Source organism: Poecilia reticulata, linkage group LG16 (assembly GCF_000633615.1).
Source record: "Poecilia reticulata strain Guanapo linkage group LG16, Guppy_female_1.0+MT, whole genome shotgun sequence".
In the NCBI taxonomy this organism is placed as follows: domain Eukaryota; kingdom Metazoa; phylum Chordata; class Actinopteri; order Cyprinodontiformes; family Poeciliidae; genus Poecilia; species Poecilia reticulata.
This window is the reverse complement of record NC_024346.1, coordinates 17701805-17721122: the sequence shown is the minus strand read 5'-3', so window position 1 is coordinate 17721122 and position 19318 is coordinate 17701805. Positions and strand designations below refer to the sequence as shown.

The 19318-nt window shown below is 38.6% G+C and overlaps 2 protein-coding genes across 7 annotated transcripts in view; both read left to right on the top strand.

Moving 5' to 3' along the window:
* The window catches only part of osbpl3b (oxysterol binding protein-like 3b), a 43090-nt gene extending 32557 nt beyond the window's left edge, over positions 1-10533 (top strand). For all 5 annotated transcript variants that reach the window (XM_017309751.1, XM_008432516.2, XM_008432518.2 and 2 more), the window contains 11 exons: positions 285-422; positions 996-1089; positions 1204-1448; positions 2528-2665; positions 2816-2879; positions 2993-3071; positions 3495-3639; positions 5446-5590; positions 5672-5798; positions 6974-7096; positions 9665-10533. In XM_017309751.1, coding sequence (XP_017165240.1) covers positions 285-422; positions 996-1089; positions 1204-1448; positions 2528-2665; positions 2816-2879; positions 2993-3071; positions 3495-3639; positions 5446-5590; positions 5672-5798; positions 6974-7096; positions 9665-9761 — 1395 coding nt within the window. In that variant the 3' untranslated portion in view covers positions 9762-10533. The remainder of the gene's footprint in view (positions 1-284; positions 423-995; positions 1090-1203; positions 1449-2527; positions 2666-2815; positions 2880-2992; positions 3072-3494; positions 3640-5445; positions 5591-5671; positions 5799-6973; positions 7097-9664) is intronic.
* Positions 10534-13020: 2487 nt separating this feature from the next.
* gsdmeb (gasdermin Eb) lies at positions 13021-19279 on the top strand. Of its 2 annotated transcripts, none has more exons than XM_008432522.2 (10): positions 13021-13166; positions 13454-13677; positions 13778-13970; positions 14231-14366; positions 15228-15348; positions 15433-15531; positions 17470-17597; positions 17679-17850; positions 17940-18013; positions 18097-19279. In XM_008432522.2, the coding sequence occupies exons 2-10, from the start codon at positions 13473-13475 to the stop codon at positions 18313-18315; spliced, it is 1347 nt and encodes a 448-aa protein (XP_008430744.1). In that variant the 5' UTR covers positions 13021-13166; positions 13454-13472; the 3' UTR covers positions 18316-19279. The 2 variants fall into 2 exon arrangements, with proteins under 2 accessions (XP_008430744.1, XP_017165221.1); XM_017309732.1 differs by having other exon boundaries at positions 13023-13167; positions 13456-13677; positions 14231-14405.
* The last annotated feature ends 39 nt before the right edge of the window (positions 19280-19318 follow it).

Sequence of the window (19318 nt, the reverse complement as noted above, 5' to 3'; positions counted from 1 at the left end):
CAAGCCAGGTGCTTGTTTCTGAAATGTCCAGATCTAACCTGTCTAAATGGTTTCTGCTGAAGTCCCAGTAGCGTTTTAAAAATTTCATGAAAAAATTCTTTTTTTAACATGAAAGTAGTACTTTTATCAAACGTGTAGAGTGAGGTTCTGCTGCTGCAGTAGAAGATGAGTCTGTTTTTACAAAGGTTTACCAGAAGTGTCAATCAATGTGTTCAAAACAACTGGAGTTTTGATTTGCTTTTTTTTCTCGTTCTTATTATGACTATGACTGTCGCTCCTTTCAGAGGAAGGACTCAGCAGAAGACCCTCATCCTCTTGTGCACCAGGTTTCCAATGAGAGCAGAACTTCAGTTGGAGAGTCTTTGTCAGAGTTCTTTGATGCACTAGAGGTTCTCTTGTCGGCTAGCTCCTCTGAAAATGAGGTAAGTTTGGTTGGTAAACTAAACAATCCCGTGTGGCGTTGTGCCTGACAGTCAGAGCTGGGTAATGAAATGAGGATTACTTTTGGCATTCAGAGACATTTTTTTCCTGTTTGCAGAAATATCTCGGTGTGTCGCAGCAATTCTTCAGCAATAATTTATTAATTTTCTAGAGAAAAACAAACATACTGAAGAGAAATATTACAGATTTTTGACATTTGAAGTGCTACTTCAACCCTACTTTTGAAAGCAGTACTTGAAAATTAATGGTTATATTACATAGAGGAAGATGTAGGATTTCATTAAGCATTTACATTTTTTCTAACTTTGTATCTGCTCTTCATTCTTTATGACAAATAGCATGGCAGCTTGAGCGGCAGAAATGTGAAAATAGAGGTTAATTACTTTCATCTAAAAATACAGCGAGGCGAGCTGCAGCTCTGCCACTGTGTGCTCAGAGAGCCTTCATCTCAACTTGTTAAAACCAGTGCTGACATGACAGGATGCTGAAAGAGACCTGTCCACATCCTTTGTGCAAGTATGTCAGCTGTCTACTAGCTGAGGTCTCATCTTTAGGCATCAGACGATGACTCATACATCAGTGACATTAGTGACAACATTTCGATGGACAGATTCTGCAACGAGACAGGGGGTGAAAGACCCAACTCAGGTAAGTTTCGCCGTGCAGGTCCAAAGACACATTTGGTAAAATTTGGTAAATGGCTTCTCCCTCTCTGAGAGCCTCTCGCCTACAAGCTTTATCCGTCTTATTCTTCCGATGCAGGTTCTGTGGAAGAAGGCTCTGTCCTTTATACACGTAGATCCTGTCTGCCCACGCCCAGCCCTACCAACAGCACAATCAGCATGTGGAACATCCTGAGAAACAACATAGGTAAAGATTTATCCAAGGTGGCGATGCCTGTGCATCTTAACGAGCCCCTCAACGCCCTGCAGAGACTCTGTGAGGAGCTGGAGAACAGCGAGCTGCTGGACAGAGCTGCTATCACACAGGACCCCTTTGAACGAATGGTGAGATAGGAAATTGGTCCTTTTGCTTTGGGATTTGTTTTTTTTTTGTCTTGTGTTGACTATCTGCTAAAGGGGCAGTATTATGTATTTTCTAGGCACATAATACCATTTTATAGCACAATGTTACCTTCAGTTGTTATAAAAAATAATCCACATATCAAAAAAGATTTAAAAGAAATTTGACTTTGTAAATTAAGGCCTTTAAATTCTGACACTCTTCCTTCTGGAAGTTATTGCAACATTGCTCCTCTGTTAAGCCTTTAATATCGTTTAGTATGGTGTGGTGAGCTCAGCAGACGCACAGTTCCCTCAGGTTTTTGCTAATTGCAAAACCTGATTTGCAATTAGCGGGCAGCTCCTTCGAACTGCTGGCGCTAGTTTGAAGGTGAGGCAGAAGCTCAGCTTGGAAACTAGAGCTCTGAGGAGACGCTGCGTCCTCAAAGTCTGCCCCTTTAAGAAAAAGTGCTCACTTTAAATGTTCTTTGTCGGTTAGTAAATTTTTTTTTTTTACCAAGGATAGCGCATATTTTGTGTATGTTTTTTGTTTTATTTTTAAAGGGAGAAACTTTACATGTTGAAATTTGTGTGAGATCTTTGCAACCAAAATCTGTGATGACGCTGACAGTATTATGCATTATGGCAGAATTTTAAGAAATTGATTGTGCGTGGAGTAATATATTCAGTCTGCTGTACAAAGCATGATAAATTATACAAGTACATGGACAGTAGGCTGCCACAAGTTGTTGTGCATTGCAGACTAAAAAATCTATGAGGAAAATCTATGTTGAAGCACAACAAATGCATAAAGAAAAATCCACTGAGACATCAACAAAGACTGTCTAAGAAGTGTGTAGAAGTCGCGTTAGTGAGGGAGCGTGCTCTGACCTTAAATAATGAGGTGGAGCAGGCATCCGTGACTTTTGGGCTCCAGTATTATCTTATCTGGCAATAATTTTCCACCAACGTTAGTGGATACTAAGGCAAGATGAACAATATTCACAGGATAGTTTGAATCTGACATAAAGATCAGCACACACGCGCACACACACTTCTAACCGCTCTGGTTTCTGTTTGTGTAGATTTATATCGCCACATTTGTTGTGTCGGGATACGCTTCCAGCTTCTACAGGACTGGAGGAAAACCTTTCAATCCTGTTCTGGGAGAGACGTACGAATGCGACCGTCCAGACAAAGGCTTTCGGTTTGTCAGTGAGCAGGTAGGATTGCTTTCGGTTCATTTGTCAGCTCTTCATACCACAATATGTGCACTAACTGATAAGTCTGAGGCAACCAGTCCCACCTGAATGAGCAATATTATGTGTGTGACACGTTAGAGACATGTGTTGTGTTTTTCTCTACAACGTCAGGTTAGCCATCACCCGCCTATTTCAGCTTGCCATGCAGAATCTAAAAACTTTGTCTTCTGGCAAGGTACGTGAATACTGTGCTTGTTTTTTTGGGGGGTGGGGGGGGGGTTAGTTTTTTTTTATTCATTCTCAACCTGCGTAGGATCGATGGTAATTTTGTTAAACCGCTTTCTTTAGATGTGAGGTGTAAGAACAAATTCTGGGGAAAATCGATGGAGATTGTTCCTGTGGGTACCACTCATGTCATGCTGCCAAGGTAAGTCTGTTTGCTCTGATTATCACAAGCATTGACTCAACCTTTTTTTTATCCTCCCTCTAACTCTAACTACAGCGGGGAAAAAAAAATCCTGCAATAAATTCTACTGCAGTTCTGACCTTGTATTTTTCCTCTATGTTTTTTGCTTTATTTCCACTTTGACCATTAGTCATAGTGCATTTTGGTTTGTTTAGGACATGTATCGGTTTTTAAAGCTGTGATCTCAATATAAATGTGAATAATAATGTCTACAAAAGATTTTTTTTAAAACACCCAAGAAATAAATTAAGACAACCATTTTGTCACTTACAATACATGTATACAGATATAGAGATTAGCTGCAGATCTTTATGTGGACATTCTTGCACAAAAAGAGTCCAAGAGTGACAGTTGTAATGACATTGCTGTGATTGCTCACTGTAGATTTGAGGATCACTATGAATGGAACAAAGTGACATCCTGCATCCACAACATTCTCAGTGGTCAGCGCTGGATCGAGCACTATGGGGAGGTCTCAATCAGAAACTCCAACAGCAACATTTGCCAATGCAAGATCACTTTTATCAAGGTGATGGAAACAACTGAAAGCATTCAAAGTGAAGTTTTGCACTTTTTTTTTTTCATTACCATCATTAACACTCCTCTGGTAACGGATGTACATCATAAATATGTATTTAGAACGTTTTTGTTTTACTATCTGTGTGTAAAGCTAAACGCTTGTTCAAATATGGTTTACAACCCAAAACATAAACTTGATTTTTTTTTTGTCATCACCCTAGTGTTTTATTAGTTAATCACTTGAAAAACACTTTTGTGTTGTTTTTTTTTTTTTACACAAAATAATTATTTTGCTTTTACAATCTGTTGGAAGAAAGAATGGCCATCCTGATTATAAAATAAATCAGACATTCAGCTTAATTAAAGGGCTTCCTTTAATACTTAAAATTTTTATAGAAAGTTTCAAAAGAACTCAAAAATAGTCATCCACCTTTGTGCCAAGTAATAAATTACTTAAAACTACTTCATTTCTCCCTATTATGCTGAATATTCTCAAAAGCAGTTATGAATGCTGTCGTCTAATGTGCACATGCACAGCTGGTTCTTGAGACATTGACCACAAAAATCAGCAGAATGATTATATAAAACTAGAAAGCAATCCCAATAATTAAATGTGAAATGAGATATTGCAAATAAGAAATGTAGAGCAATGAACAAAATCAGAAACAGTCAGGGAAAATCTTACTAACAAAAGTTATATATTTCAAATTCTACAAAGCTCTTTTTGCATTTTCAAACCTTAATCTTCTAGTGGTTTGTTGCCAAGTGTGAAGGACAGGAATGAAGTCGGCTCCTCTAAGTCTTAGTGCCACAGTTGTCAATCAGAAAAAGGTCGACTGCTCCCTCCAGCTCTGGGGTCAGTTTCTGCCTCAAGCAGAGACTCTGAAGTATCTCAGTGTTTTGCTCACGAGTGACAGCCGGGTGGAAGATGGATAGATGTGTGACGCCTCATTTGCAGTACAGGCAGTGCATCAAAAAAAGAACGGAATTTAAAAAAGAGAAGCTCTTAATTTGCTGGTGAGTGTGCTCCTCCCTCTCAGATTTAATAGCAAAGAAAAACTTTAACTTCTCATACTTCCAAAACTTTGCCACAGTCAAACAATACTAAGTGTCTAAATCACTTGTATGGTGATTCATAGAAAACGAATACAAGTTTCTTAACCTTTCTCCATGTTAAACTGACATGCTTTGCTTGCAGTCGTTTTAAATGAATAAATAAAAAATAAACATTTTGCAGCCATAGAGAACCATTCGATTACGTAAAGATATAATAGTGTTGCAATCGCGTTTAAGCTTTGGGAGTGATGCCACTTCTGCTAGTCTGAAATATTAATCCTGGTTAAGACCATAATGTTATTATTTATAGCATCATTCTCTTTCACCATATGTTTGTCCGTAAATTGAATGTGTTAAGAGAAAATTCTGTTTCGCCTTCATTAGTGTCTGAACTAACCACACAGACGGTGCCCGTCATCTGCATCGCCCTGCATGTTTTTAAATTGCTGATACACATCAGCCTGCCCTGATAAGAGGAGCAGGGTGATGCTTCTTGCGTGTGCCACTTGAAAGACGTCCTAAAGCTGTGCAGGATAGCAAGTCGGGACATGTCAGAACTCATTACGCATCCTCATTTCTCATCTCACACACTCCATCCCTGCTGCTACTCACACCCACTCAAACACACACTCGAGAGGGTGGAGGGGGGGGAGGACTGTTTACACAATAGTATCATCTGTTGACGGGAAGAGGACATTACCATGAGATGTCCATTCTCATCCATCCCCCGGCCGTCGCTCACTGGTGCCGTTTCTTTCAGGCCAGATACTGGAACTCGAGCGTAAATGAGGTGGAGGGGACCATTACGGATGTCAAAGGAAAGGTCGTCCACAGACTGTTTGGGAAGTGGCACGAAGCGGTTTACTGCGGAGACCCGCCGTCGGCTACCTGCATCTGGAGGGCAAGTATGTGTCTGCCATTAGTGCACGCAATCAGCTCTTCTGGTAATTCTCCTGGTTAATGTGTCTCATTTCATTTCTGTCTAGGCCCGATGCCAATGAACTATGAGCAGTACTACGGCTTTACAAAGTTTGCAATTGAGCTAAATGAGCTGGAGCCCTCTTTGAAACAGCTGCTGCCCCCTACGGACACCAGACTACGAGTGGACCAGAGGTAAAGGCAAAAATAAGCTCCGCATATGCCTGCATGTTAGCAGCAATTAAATGTGGGATACGGTTGCATTTCAGAGAATTGCTTTTATCAAATGTAATGTCTTGCACCTAATGTAAACCTAGAATCTAGTTTCTATTAGAATTTGAATACTACAAAACACAAATAAAAGAAGACTTAATACAGAAATATTATTATAGGACTATGTTATGGTTTACGCTATTAAACAGATTGACTGCCACAAATGGTTATTGTTAAACATAATGACCTTTTATCTTTGTCTTTAGCAAAGACGAAAGGTCTCTACTAAAAAGATTTAGCAAAGACTCACTGTGCTGAATTCATCATATTAATAAGAGGTTGAATGGAAGGAAGACATTTGGTTGAAAAATGTGTGCAAACTAAAGGAAAAACTCCAGTTTTGAGGAATTGTAAAGCAAAACTAGTCCAAGATTTTGTCAGGGTTGGGTCAATACTTTTAAGTCAGAGTCAGCGTCTGAGCTGCTTCACAGACCTCTTTTTTTATATCAAACATCCTTTTATATGTTAACATGCTAATTTTTGTGAAAATAATTTTTCAATTTTAGATTTTCATTTGCTGTCCTCAATAATGTTGACAGACAAAAATGCTTCAAATATACCTTTAACTTAATAAAAGTGAGTATACATAATACTTTTTTAAATGTAATGACTGACATAAATGGACAATTTAATAATATTTCACTAAGAATAGTTCAAAAAGGTATCTTTAAATGCTCGAAAGATAATAATGTAATTTGACAATCAGGACTCTGAATCACATGCTCTTGAGAGTCAAAAAAGTGTGATCTTCTTCAACACACACTCAAAAATAACCACAACAAAACCGGTAAAAATAGCAAGCAGGTTGAGCAAGCTAATTTTAGCTCACATTTAAAAATGGATGCTTCAGATGTAACACCTCTATCCTCGGGCAGCACAAGAAGAAGAAACATTCGTGATTTAGCCATCAAAATAAAAAAAACAAAAAAAAGTCTCTAATTCTGTCCCTTCAGATGATTGGTTCTCTGGTTATATTATTAAATTATCTTACGTTAATGAGTCCCAAACAAAAAAAAAACCAGAGTGGAGATTAAATCTGGAAATTGAACATAAACGTTGAACCACGTTTGCATAATGAATGCGTGTGTCTCTGGCAGACTGCTGGAGGAGGGGAACTTGGAAGCAGCAGAAGAACAAAAGCTGAGGATTGAACAGCTGCAGAGAGACAGACGGAGAGTCCTGGAGGAGAACCATGTGTCACATCAGCCTAAATTCTTCAGGTAGCATGAGTAGATACAATTAGAGTTCAAGCGGAAAACTTTCATTATTCTCTTTTCCTTCCTATTTTTTTTGTGTGTGTTCTGTGCTGAATAGATTATTTTGATCAATAAAAGCTTTCTTTTAGTGAAACCAAAACCAAGGTGCTATTTAAATGTACTTGTGAGATGGGATTGTTTTATAACACAGTGGTAATGCTCGTGTTTCATTTTGCTTTCAGTCAACATTGGTCATCAAGTTAAAAAGCCTTAATAACGCTGGAAACTAACCAGATAATATGAAATGAAAAAAGTCCATATGAATGAAATCCACTCTGCCACTCAGGTATTTTATGGATCATTGACCAAACATAAACCAGTTTTCTGCACTTTGAAAACTGGTTCAAAGTGCAATAGGGGAGCTTGCCATTTTCTTGAGAGCACTGTGAAGTAGGACTCCCGACATTTCTCTACAGCACATTCAACAGACACTACAGTCACCAACATACCACCAAACACAATATATAGATAATCTCTGTCTTTTCGGTGATAAAAATACAAAATAAGACGACTGAAACCCATGTACTTAGAAACAAGCTTGGTCTTCAACACCAACGTCAGGTGACAGTCACTTGGTGTCAGATCCGTGCACAAAAGGAAAGGATAGTTGTTGTTCTGGAGGAAGGCACTAAAAAAACCTCTGTCTTGATATAGGGTCCTGGAGATTTTTGCCCAGGTTCAGTTTCCTGAGAAACACGATAATCTGTGTTTGCAGCTCACTGATGAACCGGAAATGTCCAAGACACAGCTATCAACTTATTGAAGTCTGAAAAAGTAGCAAAAAAGACTGTATACTTTTTTCAATGCTGCATGATATATAAGAGATCTTCGCCCTGACTTGCCCTGCAGCATGTTGCTAGGAGCTCCTGGCTGACTGCAGTGATGCAACAGAAGCAGGATGTGTTTTTAGATCACTTCTTCTGAAACTTCTCTGTTGCGACTCAGACAGACACGGTGGATATTCTCTTGCAGAATCGGTCGTTCCGTCTGAATAATCGCCAAGCAGTCCAGCTCTACCACCCACTGGTTTACAGGATGTGAAATGAAGCTCATTACAATTTACCATTGTCTGTTTTTTTGTTATGTTTGTTTGGGATTGTTTTTTACAGTTTGGTTTCATTTAATCACAATCAAAATTTGTAAAACATGTCATCAGATAGAAATTATTATTTCATTTTATTTATTTTTTTCTTGAGGATTCTGTATCTTCTTTAGAGGGAGCTACAGCACCTCTAGCACCTCCTGGAGTCACCACTGGGTTAAATACAAATAAATACAAATACAGAAGAGTATAACATGCTTAGAATCACATGCTTGAAAGAAAGGTTTTTGTCCCAAAAGCCAAAGTGTACGCCAGTAAATAAAACCGTTCATTAAAACAGATGTGATCTAACACTTCTTACTGGAAGAGAAGGCCGCGATATTATAGAGACCATTAAAATTTGTTGTTTTCCCGGCACAGATCTGGCATTTATATTTAGTCTGTTAATGCTTCACAATGAGAAGATTGGGACTTTGGGAAGACCATTTCAGCAGCTTCACGTTATTCATCTAAATTATTTTTTGGGATTATCGTCCTATTGAAACACTCTGGTTTAATAATCTGATCCAAACTGTCACCCTCGGAGAAAAGGAAATTAATTGGGTATGGTACGTTCATGAACATGCCACGAACTGCTAAGACTCAGAGAGCAGCGAACTGAAACAGAAACCAGAAGCCAGATGTATTCAGGAAAAGTGTTTTGTGAACAGTCAAGACCAGATTCAGCTGTTTGGTCACAATGACAAAAGGAAATTATTTCTATTTAAACTCATGCAAGCTCTCAAGTAAGGTGATGGTAGTATGGTGATGTGGTTGTTTGCTTTTAGTGACACTGGTGGATGGTACAGAGTGGTGGAGTAATGGGGAGATCTAACTCTACAACGACCCAGTCGTGTATCCCAGCAGGGCAAAAACACATCAGAACTGGATTTGGAATGGATGAAGGGTACGGCTAAATGCTCGGTCAGGAACCAGCAGATTTAAAATAAATGAGATATACAACCAGAACTATGCCAGAAGCTTTTTGGCTGTGAATAAAAGTGTGTGGCTTCTCTGCATCTTGGTTAGTGACATTTAATGACAAATTAGTCGGGGTGTATGTATGTTGCGCTGTATGCAGAGTTATAAAATCTCATTAAATTAAAACATTTATTTTTGAAAATGTTCTAAAAACCCAAAGACAGTATAAGCCCCAAATCAATATGAATGTCGGCAATGAGTGTATGCAAACTTTTCACCGGAACAGTACGTTTCAACTAAGATCACCAGTTTCTCAATGCATATTGACATAAATGATCCACACAAAAAGTGCTGACTCCCTTTGGGAACAGAATCTAAAAGAAATAAAAACCCCTTGCAGGGTTACAATTGTTGTCTCTTCTGTCTTACATGTGTCATGTCACAGTCACTAAAAGGTTGTGAGATAACTTTGTCATCATCATTATCATCGTCATCATCATGCGGCTCTGATTGGGATGTTATCTCCACAGGAAGTCAATGGAGGACGCCTGGGTCAGCAACAACACTTACTGGGAGCTGAGGAGGGACCCCGGCTTCTCCCACATCGAGTTTCCAACACTGTGGTGACCTGAGCACACACGGTTTCTACCCACACAGCCTCCACTGTGATCCAGGCTGGTTCTGGCGATGTCTGTAGCCCACTCCTACCCGTCCACACGCCGTTTTCTATAGCGCAGTCCATTCAAATTATTGCCTTAATAACAAGTGCTTATCTGTGTTGCGTAAATCTGTTCATGGAAGCATTGTGAGGGGGCGGGGGGGAATGTTGATGTCGAAACTTTCGCCCACATTTCTGCATCTTTTGTGTTAAGGATTCTCAGAAAATGGAAGCAGCTTGGTAAAAAAAAAATCAATGAAAAGAAAATGCCGTTGTTTCCATAATTCCAGCTTGAAAATGCTGAATTACTTAGTCACTTAAAGCTTGTGTCTTATAATGGACATTCTCTACCTCGGAGAAAAACGAGCCTTGATATTTCAGTGATTGTGTGCACACATGTTTATTCGCCTAATGCCTTACTAGTTGTACTTCTGCTGTTTTTTTATTTTATTTAATTTTTGCATTTGCATTGCTGTTTTGTAAGAATATGCAACAACTGTTGAAATGATCTTTATATTCTCACTGTGCTGAGGGTATCTTCATGTCTCATAAAGTAATTACTTTTCAGCTATTACTCTGTGAACGACTGTACAATATTATATGAGCATCGGTAGCAAACATTAATTCCAGTCACTTGTTCCCACATTATCCATTGCACCATCTTGACACTGGGTTTGGAGTAAAAATAATGTCCAAATCAATGTTCATGATAGGGTAATAAATTATTATTCTTTCCTGTTATTTGTCAAGTTTTTTGTGTTGTTCAATACTGCAGAATGACTAAGTGCAGTTAGTCATTCTTTATAGTGCCCTGTAAAGAATGCATACACCTTAAACTTTCCCCTTTGCTTATTTTATTATTTGTGGTCACAAATCTTAAGATATTTTATGTAACAGGCCAATACAATGCGCTGTGTTGGAGAAGGATAAAAAGTTTTTTTTTTTTTTTTTTTTGTTTTGTGTTTTTACAAATTGCAATTGATGAGTTTTGTCTCCAGTTACATTTAGATCCCGGTACCAGTCAATAAAATCCAGCACAACTTGTTAACCCTCAGTGGTCAACCTATTAGTAAAGCCATCTTACCACTACTAGATGTTTAATCCACAAATCTGGGCTTCATGGACGAGTGGCAAAAAGAAAGTTTACCTCAGTCAGCTCAGGGAAAACATCCAAAGTATGGATGGAATTACTGCCCAAGAGCCACGCTGTTATTTCTGCTGAAGAAAAATAACTCTGAACATCACTATGAACAAACCGAAACCACTGTAAAACGAGGTGAAGGCATCGTCCTTTTTTTGTTTCCTGCAAAGATGGAGAATCTGGTCAGTGATAATGAGGAGATTGGATTGATCAAGATAAATGCAGGAACATCCTGAAGGAAGACCAGCTGCTAAAGGTTGGGGCAGATGTTATCTTTCCACCATGGACAATAACTCTAAACCTATACAGCCAGAGCTACATAAAAGTCGTGACTGCTGACTTTTTTTAAAGAGTTATTTTGCAAAGAAGAAAGAGGAGAAAGGTCAGTTCAACCCTGGTAGAAATATGTCATTAAACATTTGAAGCTAAAATTGCCTTGTGAGTCTATAAAGCATAAAGTCAGAAGGGTTGCATACAAATGCTCGGCCCACACTTTTTATCCTATCAGTTGTAATTAAAAACTAAATGACAACCATGTTTGCATTTATTTTCGCTTTCCAATTATCCCCAACTTTGTGTTGGTCCTTGAGATAAAATATAAATAACGCAAACAGATGTTTGTGGATGTAGCAGCAAATGCAAAGGTTCGAGGTTCATGCTACCAAATATCTGCATGTGAAGCAACACTTCTAAGATTAGCCTGTAATAAAGGTTATCTAAAGACGACTTCAGTTTGGGTGTGGATGACAGATCATCTGCTGAAACACATCACTGTGTTCACAGGTACAGTTTGTGTGTCTTCTTAAAAATCTCAGAAGCTCTCTTGTTGTGTTTGGACAAACATGAACTAAATACCTCCTACTATTAACACCAATAGTAAAATAATACCTGTGTAACAAGCAGACATTCATTTTTTGTATGTTAAAATGAGCTTATTTAAAGGCTCAAAATGACTTTTTTTACTCATTAAACAGTTTTGCATTCAGTTGTCCTGTTTACATGGGCAAAAGTCCAAAAAAGCTGACCAATTATGAAGCATTTGAAAGCAGGAGAGCCTCTATTATTGCTTTCAAATGCTTTTGAAAGCAGTGAAGTCTTTGCTTACACCAGAGGTAAGCATAAAGTGCCTGCATAACCCTTTCACACCCTACAACTTGCTGTAAAATGAAATCTTTGTGATTAAGTGGGAAAGACAGTGTGGCTTGCAACAATGTAAAACTACTTAGATACAAATAATTATCCTGGATAACCAGGATATTTTTGAAACGTTATTAGATATTTTAAAAGCTATAAGACATCATTCCAGTTTTCTAATGAGCCAAATTAAACTAACTAAAAATGTCATAGCTGAAAAATGTCTTTTTCAAGAAAAGGAAAATCTGTGCACGAGTGATTTAATTTTAGCAGCCACTAGGTGGCAACATAGATCAATAATTTGAGTGAATCTATTGGCGCCTAAACGTTTTGCCTTGAGGGCCAAAATAACAGTAAAAGTTATTGGGGATCACAATAGTAATAGTCATAATAATGTCAATAATAGCTAATAAAACATTTATTATTTTGCCCTTTTTTATTTGATCTGCTCAATAATAAACTCAACATGCAATATTATATTTAATTAAAAAAAATCTTTTTTTTTTGCAGAAAAGGGCTCTGTAAAGTAGGCCTCTTCAAATGACAGCCGGTCAGCCATATGCGGCCCACCAGAGCTCATTTGAAAAATGTCCCAGACCATGATCTTGCAAGAAGAAACAGAACAGAAACAAAACAGAACATGGGTTACTTTCTCCTGAAACATAAAATAAAACCCATCTTTAATGGCCTGCTATGCAGATTCTTTTCATTCCAGATTTGTGGTCGGAGGCCGAACAAAGTTAATCAGAGGGCCGCACTTTGGCCTCTCCTCATTTACAGAAAATCTTCCAGTCGTGATGTCGTCCTGCGAATATAACCGATGCTCAGTTTTATTTGTTGCTTCAACACGCACATTTAGAAGTCAACTAGAAAGCGCTCGTCAAGAAAAGAGAAGTTCGCAGTAGAAGTGATTTTGATAACACTGACTGACTAAAGGAAGAGAAAGTAGAGCAAGCGCTTCCTGTACCGAGGGCGGGGCTTTTTCTAGTCCTTTGTCCAAAACACACTGAATAACAACAGTATAATAGTAGTTAGCACCTCATTTATCACCTAACTTTTATAACTAGCTTAGCACTAAAGCAAGAACTTCAGAGAAGCGGTAAGAACATGTTTCATGTGTATATGTTGTGTTATTTTTGACGTTTTATTGATAAACGGACAGCTTGGATAAAGAAAGTAGTGCTTGTAGATGCTAGGTGGTGTGAGCTACTTCAGACTTTGAACTATAGTGTTTAAACCGAGTTTTGCATGTTTAACTTCAAGGGATAAGAGAGGAGACACGTTTTTTTTTTATCAATTAGCACCTGGATCCTCCAGAATCCAGGTGAAGGTAAACAAAACCGCTTCTTATTTCTAGCTAACCTGATTTCTCTTTGTCCGTCAAAGGTTTTTTTTTTTATGAGAAATGTTTGCCATAGCAACCAAAAACTTTGTGAAGGAGGTGGATGATGGGGGCTTACTGATCCCAGTGTCCAGCCTGAATGACAACATGGAGCTTCTGACGGTGGTGGTGAAGCATAAACGCTCCCGGTTCTGGCAGAAACCCAAATATCTTCCAACTGACTTCACCCTGAATGACCTGCTGACAGGAGATTCGCCCATAACACCAAGTAAGCTAAAAAAATAAACAAACAAACAAACAAAAAAAAACCACTCATATTGTTTTTTTTAAGTGACAACAAACCTTAAACGGTTTATTTCTATTTACAGCTGTGCTAGATATAGACTTCATCAAGTACAGCGGCACATATGGCGGTGGCATGGAGGGAAGCGTGGATGCGAGTTTTGCCAAAGTCAATTTGAACGTAAAGGGTGAAGACTCCTCCAAACTCCAGTCGTCCTTCGGTAGTTTGAAGAAAGATGAAGTGGACGTCCCGAAGCTGATGCGGGAATCCAAAGGCAGGTTAGCTCCACTAACTGAGTCCACTCTGATAGATTTAAATGGGCCCACTGAAGATATATAAACAGAAGGATTTCCCCCCCTCAACCATAAAGTTTATGAGGGATTTATTAGAGATTATTATCTTATCTTTATCTATGTACAATAGATAAACAGATAAAATAAAATTGCAGGCCTGTCAGTACTTTCACAAAACCAGACTTTCTCTGATTATCGTACATTTGTGTGTGTGTGCGTGTGTGTGTGTGTGCGTTTTTTTTAAGAGTTCTGGACATGTCACACTCTCTGATCCAGCAGACGAAAGAGAAACAGAAAAATGTGTTTGCCATTGTGAAGGAGCGCATCGTGACCACACAGCCATGTTCAGTCATAGAGGTCGTGCAGCAGCGAGGATTGCTGGTGGGGAGTCAAGTTCCCTGCCTCCCCAAAGTGTCTAAAGTACAGTGAATAAGAACTACCACAGACACCAAACACATTCATGCTTACAGTGTCTGTATGTTAAGTTTATTGTAAAAGTACTTTTGTTCCTTTTTTGCCTGTACGATGTTTGTGCAAACCGAGTTCTCTTTTTCATGTTGCCCAATGTAAATGTGGCAGATTTGAGAAATGGGCTATCACTAGGTGTCCTACTGTTCCTGAAACGAGTTTCAGTTCTGCATGCAACTTGGTAAATCCTTAACTGTTGAGCAGAGGGAGCTGACCATATATTGTTCTGTTTAAAAAGAAGCAACGTGTGGCGACTGCAGGCACGCACACCGCATCTTAGTCACTGCTGATGCAAGTCTAAAATTGGATTTAAGTTATGTCCAAGTCTAGAAAATTATTTAAAAAATGAAACTTGAATAAGATAAACATATTTTTAATTATTCATCTTCTCATTGTCTACATTATAAATAGCAGAATTTCTACACTTATCACCCTGATGTCATCCATTCGTCCACTCCTTTAAAAATTGGTCATAAATGGACTTAAAAATGCTGGAAACTTCAGTCTCAAAAACTGTCAGAACGCTGACAACTGAAATTGTTGATATGTTGGGAGTAGAAATAATATTTTAGGGATGGAACGATAAAGAAAAACATATTTTAGATATATTTTTAAAAGGTTTTACGTTCATTGGCACAATCTATAAAAGTTAAGCAATCATTTCCAGTTCAGTAAAAAGCTAAAACTTGAGTTTTACTTTTAAAAAAAAGACACATTTTGATGTGGTATATAATGTCTGAGCATTCCTGAAGCTCTGCTAACCTCCCACCCCAGATTTTACTGACGGAAAATGGAAAGTTGAGCAAAGACAGCAACGTTACAATGGAGATTCCTCCACACACCACGATAGCCTACGGCATTATAGAGCTGGAGATCAAAAACGACGGGCAGTTTGGTGAGGATGCTCTCAACTGTATTTAACAACTTCTGCTAATTTAACAAGACAAAAGTGATGAACTGTCTGAAATGTTTTCCACAGAGCTGTGTGTGATGTCAGGCGGAGGTTTTGAAGTAGACGGCCACAGCAAGACGAGCCTGCTGTGTGCCTCAGCACCAATGAACAATGTGATTCAGCAGGGTAAAATTACTGTCTTTTCTTTTGTCTCTTCTTTTTTTCTGCCTTCTCTTTTTAACAGAAAATAGCATCACAGATGATAAATGTTGCATCACAAATATATCTTGAAGCTTTAGGATAATAGTAGTATGATAGTCATATGCTCTCACTTTACATTAGTGGATCTTTTCTGGCCCGTGTGAAAATCCGTGCAGTGCGGATTAGTTGTATATCCAGATGTGTCGAGACATTTCTATTTTTTTAATGTTTAGATTTAAAGGAGAATTTAAATTAGTCCTGAACAGTATTACCTCTGGCTTTAACGTTTTCTTTGCTCAGTAATCACTCTTTTCTGATCAGGGTTTGCCGACTGTTCAGTAGACGAGGATGAAAAACTAAAGGAGACAGAGCTTTTGCAACAGGGACCTTCAGACTCTGGAACTGTCTCCGTCTGAACTTGAGATTTGTGGATTTGGTGGCCTGATTTCAGAGCTTAAAACATTTTATACGCTAGCCTTTGTTTTCATTTTGTTTATTTTAACGCACGTTGTAATACTTTTCTTTAAATAAAAACTTTTCTCACTCTTTGCCCTCATTGTCAGCCGCAGACCTGACTTTTTTATTGCTTTGCCAATCGACATACCTTTTGACTTTAGTCGTTCAGGCATATTAGAGATTCTGAGTGATTCTGAATCAGTGTGGCATTGACACATTAATGCACAACTAAGAAAATAACCCATTTTAAATCTGACCACTTCATACTTTATTACTAGTAGTCTTTTTCTAAAGCTTTTTAAGGTTTTATATCGTTTCTTTACTCCATTACTTGACCAGGTAATTTATTTAGACACCTTCTGGAAAATATGCTTCAATAGTCAGACCTAAGACTATTGCTCAGCCCTGGGCACAGATACAATTTACAGTTGAAACCAAAAGTTTGCACTCCCTGAATAAAAAGATGCAGCTTTTTATTCTCACTGCCTGAACTGAAACCAGACCATACTTATCTTGTTTTAGGTCAGCTGTAATTACCTAAATTATTTCTGTTCCCTAAATGCCACAACGAGAGAGAGAATATTGTCATATGTATTTATTAATGTCTTCAGAATCAGAAGTCTACATACATTTACCCTTGTAATTGGTAGCATTACCTTTGACCTGTATGACTTGGTTCAGATGTGGGTTTCCTTCTCACTGTAGTTTGTTGGCTGCTGGAACTGGGTCAGGTTTGCAGGCTGCCTCACTTGCATGAACCTTTTCACATCCATCCGTACATTTTCTGTTTCTATTGAGATCAGGGCTTGGTAAAGGCTACACCAAAACATTGATTTCATTTGGCGGTATTTTTAGAGTCGCTGTCCTGGCTGATGTCTTCAGATGTTGCTTCAATATTTTTACATCCATGCCACCTATTTTATTACCAGTTCATCCTGCAGGAAAACAGCCCCACAACATGATACTGTCACCGCCGTGCTTCACAGTTGAGATGGCGTTCACAGGCTTCCAAGCATCCCCCTTTTTTTCAATGCTCATTACGCCCCAAACAGTTCATCAGACCACAGGACATGTCTCCTTCCTGAGTGGCACCATGGTTGGACATTCCCATCATGTCTATATTTGAACATATTTGTTTGAACAGCTGGATATTGAAGCTTCTTCAAATTGTTCCCAAAGATGAACCGGACTTGCGACACACTTATCTTTCTGGAATCTTGGCTAATTTGCTTTGGCTTTCCTATTGTGCCAAACAAGAAGCAGTGAGTTTGAGTACAGCCACGGATGTGGCTGCAATTAACTCAAATTTGTCAGATGTGAAAAATACTCAAACCAAAGTATCGTATCCATAGAATCATAGGAACCCTGATTGTGTCCCTGTCATTGTTCACTGTTTTACTTTAGGCAAAGTAAAAGATTTGTATCTTTGTAAAACAAATGATGTAATTTGATGTTTTTTTATCCCAGAACTGGAGAAACTGAAGGATCATTTCCAGCAGCTTTCCACCCTCCCGGCCTCCACCAGGTCATCTCTGCTCCACCACATCACAGGACTGATGCAGGAACCGGCAGCCGTCTGCGCACTTCAGAACGTGGTACAGAGCCACACTGATGCGCCTGGTTTTTATCGTAACATCGACACAGCAGGTAACTGTAGATGCTTCTCTTTGTGACAGCTGGACCGGATGTGTCTGGGTAAGAAACCCAGCCTGGATAATGATGGATTAAAGGAATCTCAGCAGCAGAGCATCCAAGCAATTTTGGAAGTGTTGGAGCAGTCTGGTGCAGAGGAGCCGACTCAGAGCCCAGTCCTCACCGCATTGCATCTGGTTGTCAGTGCGTTAGAGGGTAAGAAAAATGCCCAGTCTAGAAAGGAACAAATTGAACTGTTGCATTTGTTTGTTTTTTTTACATTGTTTATGAATTTTATCTTTCAGAGTTACCAGATGATTGTCTTCCCGTTTTAAGTGTTTGCTGTAATCCTGCAACCCTACAGACTTTGGAGCTACTGGTTAGTGAGGATCATTTTAAAGGCAGAAGCTAAATTATTATTCATTCATTTGAAACGCATGGCTTTCCTTACATTTGTTCTAGGTGCAGTGCGTGTCAGGAACCCGGGAGGCGAGTCTGAGCAGCACAGCACTGCCAGATGACGACTACGAAAAGACTGGACATATTTTTGCCTCCTGTAATGTGTCTCTACAGAGAGACAGCGACGTGCTACGGGTTGAAATCAAGCACGAACCAGGAAATTATCCCCTGATTCTCTGCATCGCTATTAAAAGTCTTGCCTCGTTAGCCTGTGGTTGTTGAACCATATTAACTGAATGCTGACACTAAAAGGAAATCCAATATATTATGTTTTTTTTGGGGGAGGGGACTTAGTCTGGACATTTATAAATAAGTGCTTGAAACATAAATGTCAGAATGAACATCGGACTGAATATTTTTTATTGGCGGATTTTACATCGTGTAGGACTTGGACTTCATTGAATTGAATGTGATCAGACATCGATACCCTAAATAGGCACCATCTGATAATTAGGGATCTTCTGTTTCAGCAAAATTCATGTTATACGTTCTACCTCAACACAGTTGTTGTAAAACTATGTTCTACAGTAAGTCTCTTGTGGCTTGAGATTGTTTTTGGCCTTTTCAATTAATTGGTCAACAAATCTTTTTTTTTTACATAAAACCAAAGAAGTCCTTGGGAAATTGATTTAGACTTTGACTGTATGGTGTTTTCTTTATAACTTTGTAATTTTGTGTTTTTATGTAAAACACTTTGAACTGCCTTTCTGCTGAAAGGTGCTATACAAAAAGATTGTTTCACCTACAGCGTCCAAGGCCGTCTTCTACTGCAAATTCATGGGCCTCGCTTGCAAATTTTTAAACATAAGTTGTGCATAATGAAATGATGATCCTTCCTTATTGAATCTTATCTTGCAAAGATACCCGTTTTCCCGATTTCAAGTTAAAATTTTAGTTCATTTAGGATTTTCTGTGACAGACCAACAAAAAAAAATTTCGCTTAATTTCGCAAATAATAGTGAAGTAAAGATGATAGGATAGGTGGTTTACAAAAAATCTGAAGTGTGATTGACGTTTGTTACCCTGACACTTGAGTACAGGTGTTTTGTGAAATTGTACAATCACAAGCTTCAATGGATTTCTGTGGGATTTTATTTGATGAACTGAAATGTAAGAGAAAATTTAAGTGGAAGTAAATTGATGCATGTTTTTTTTTCTCCCACAAATAAAACTGCAGTGCAGAAGATATTTGTGCTCAGCTCCATTCTTTCTGATATCACAAATT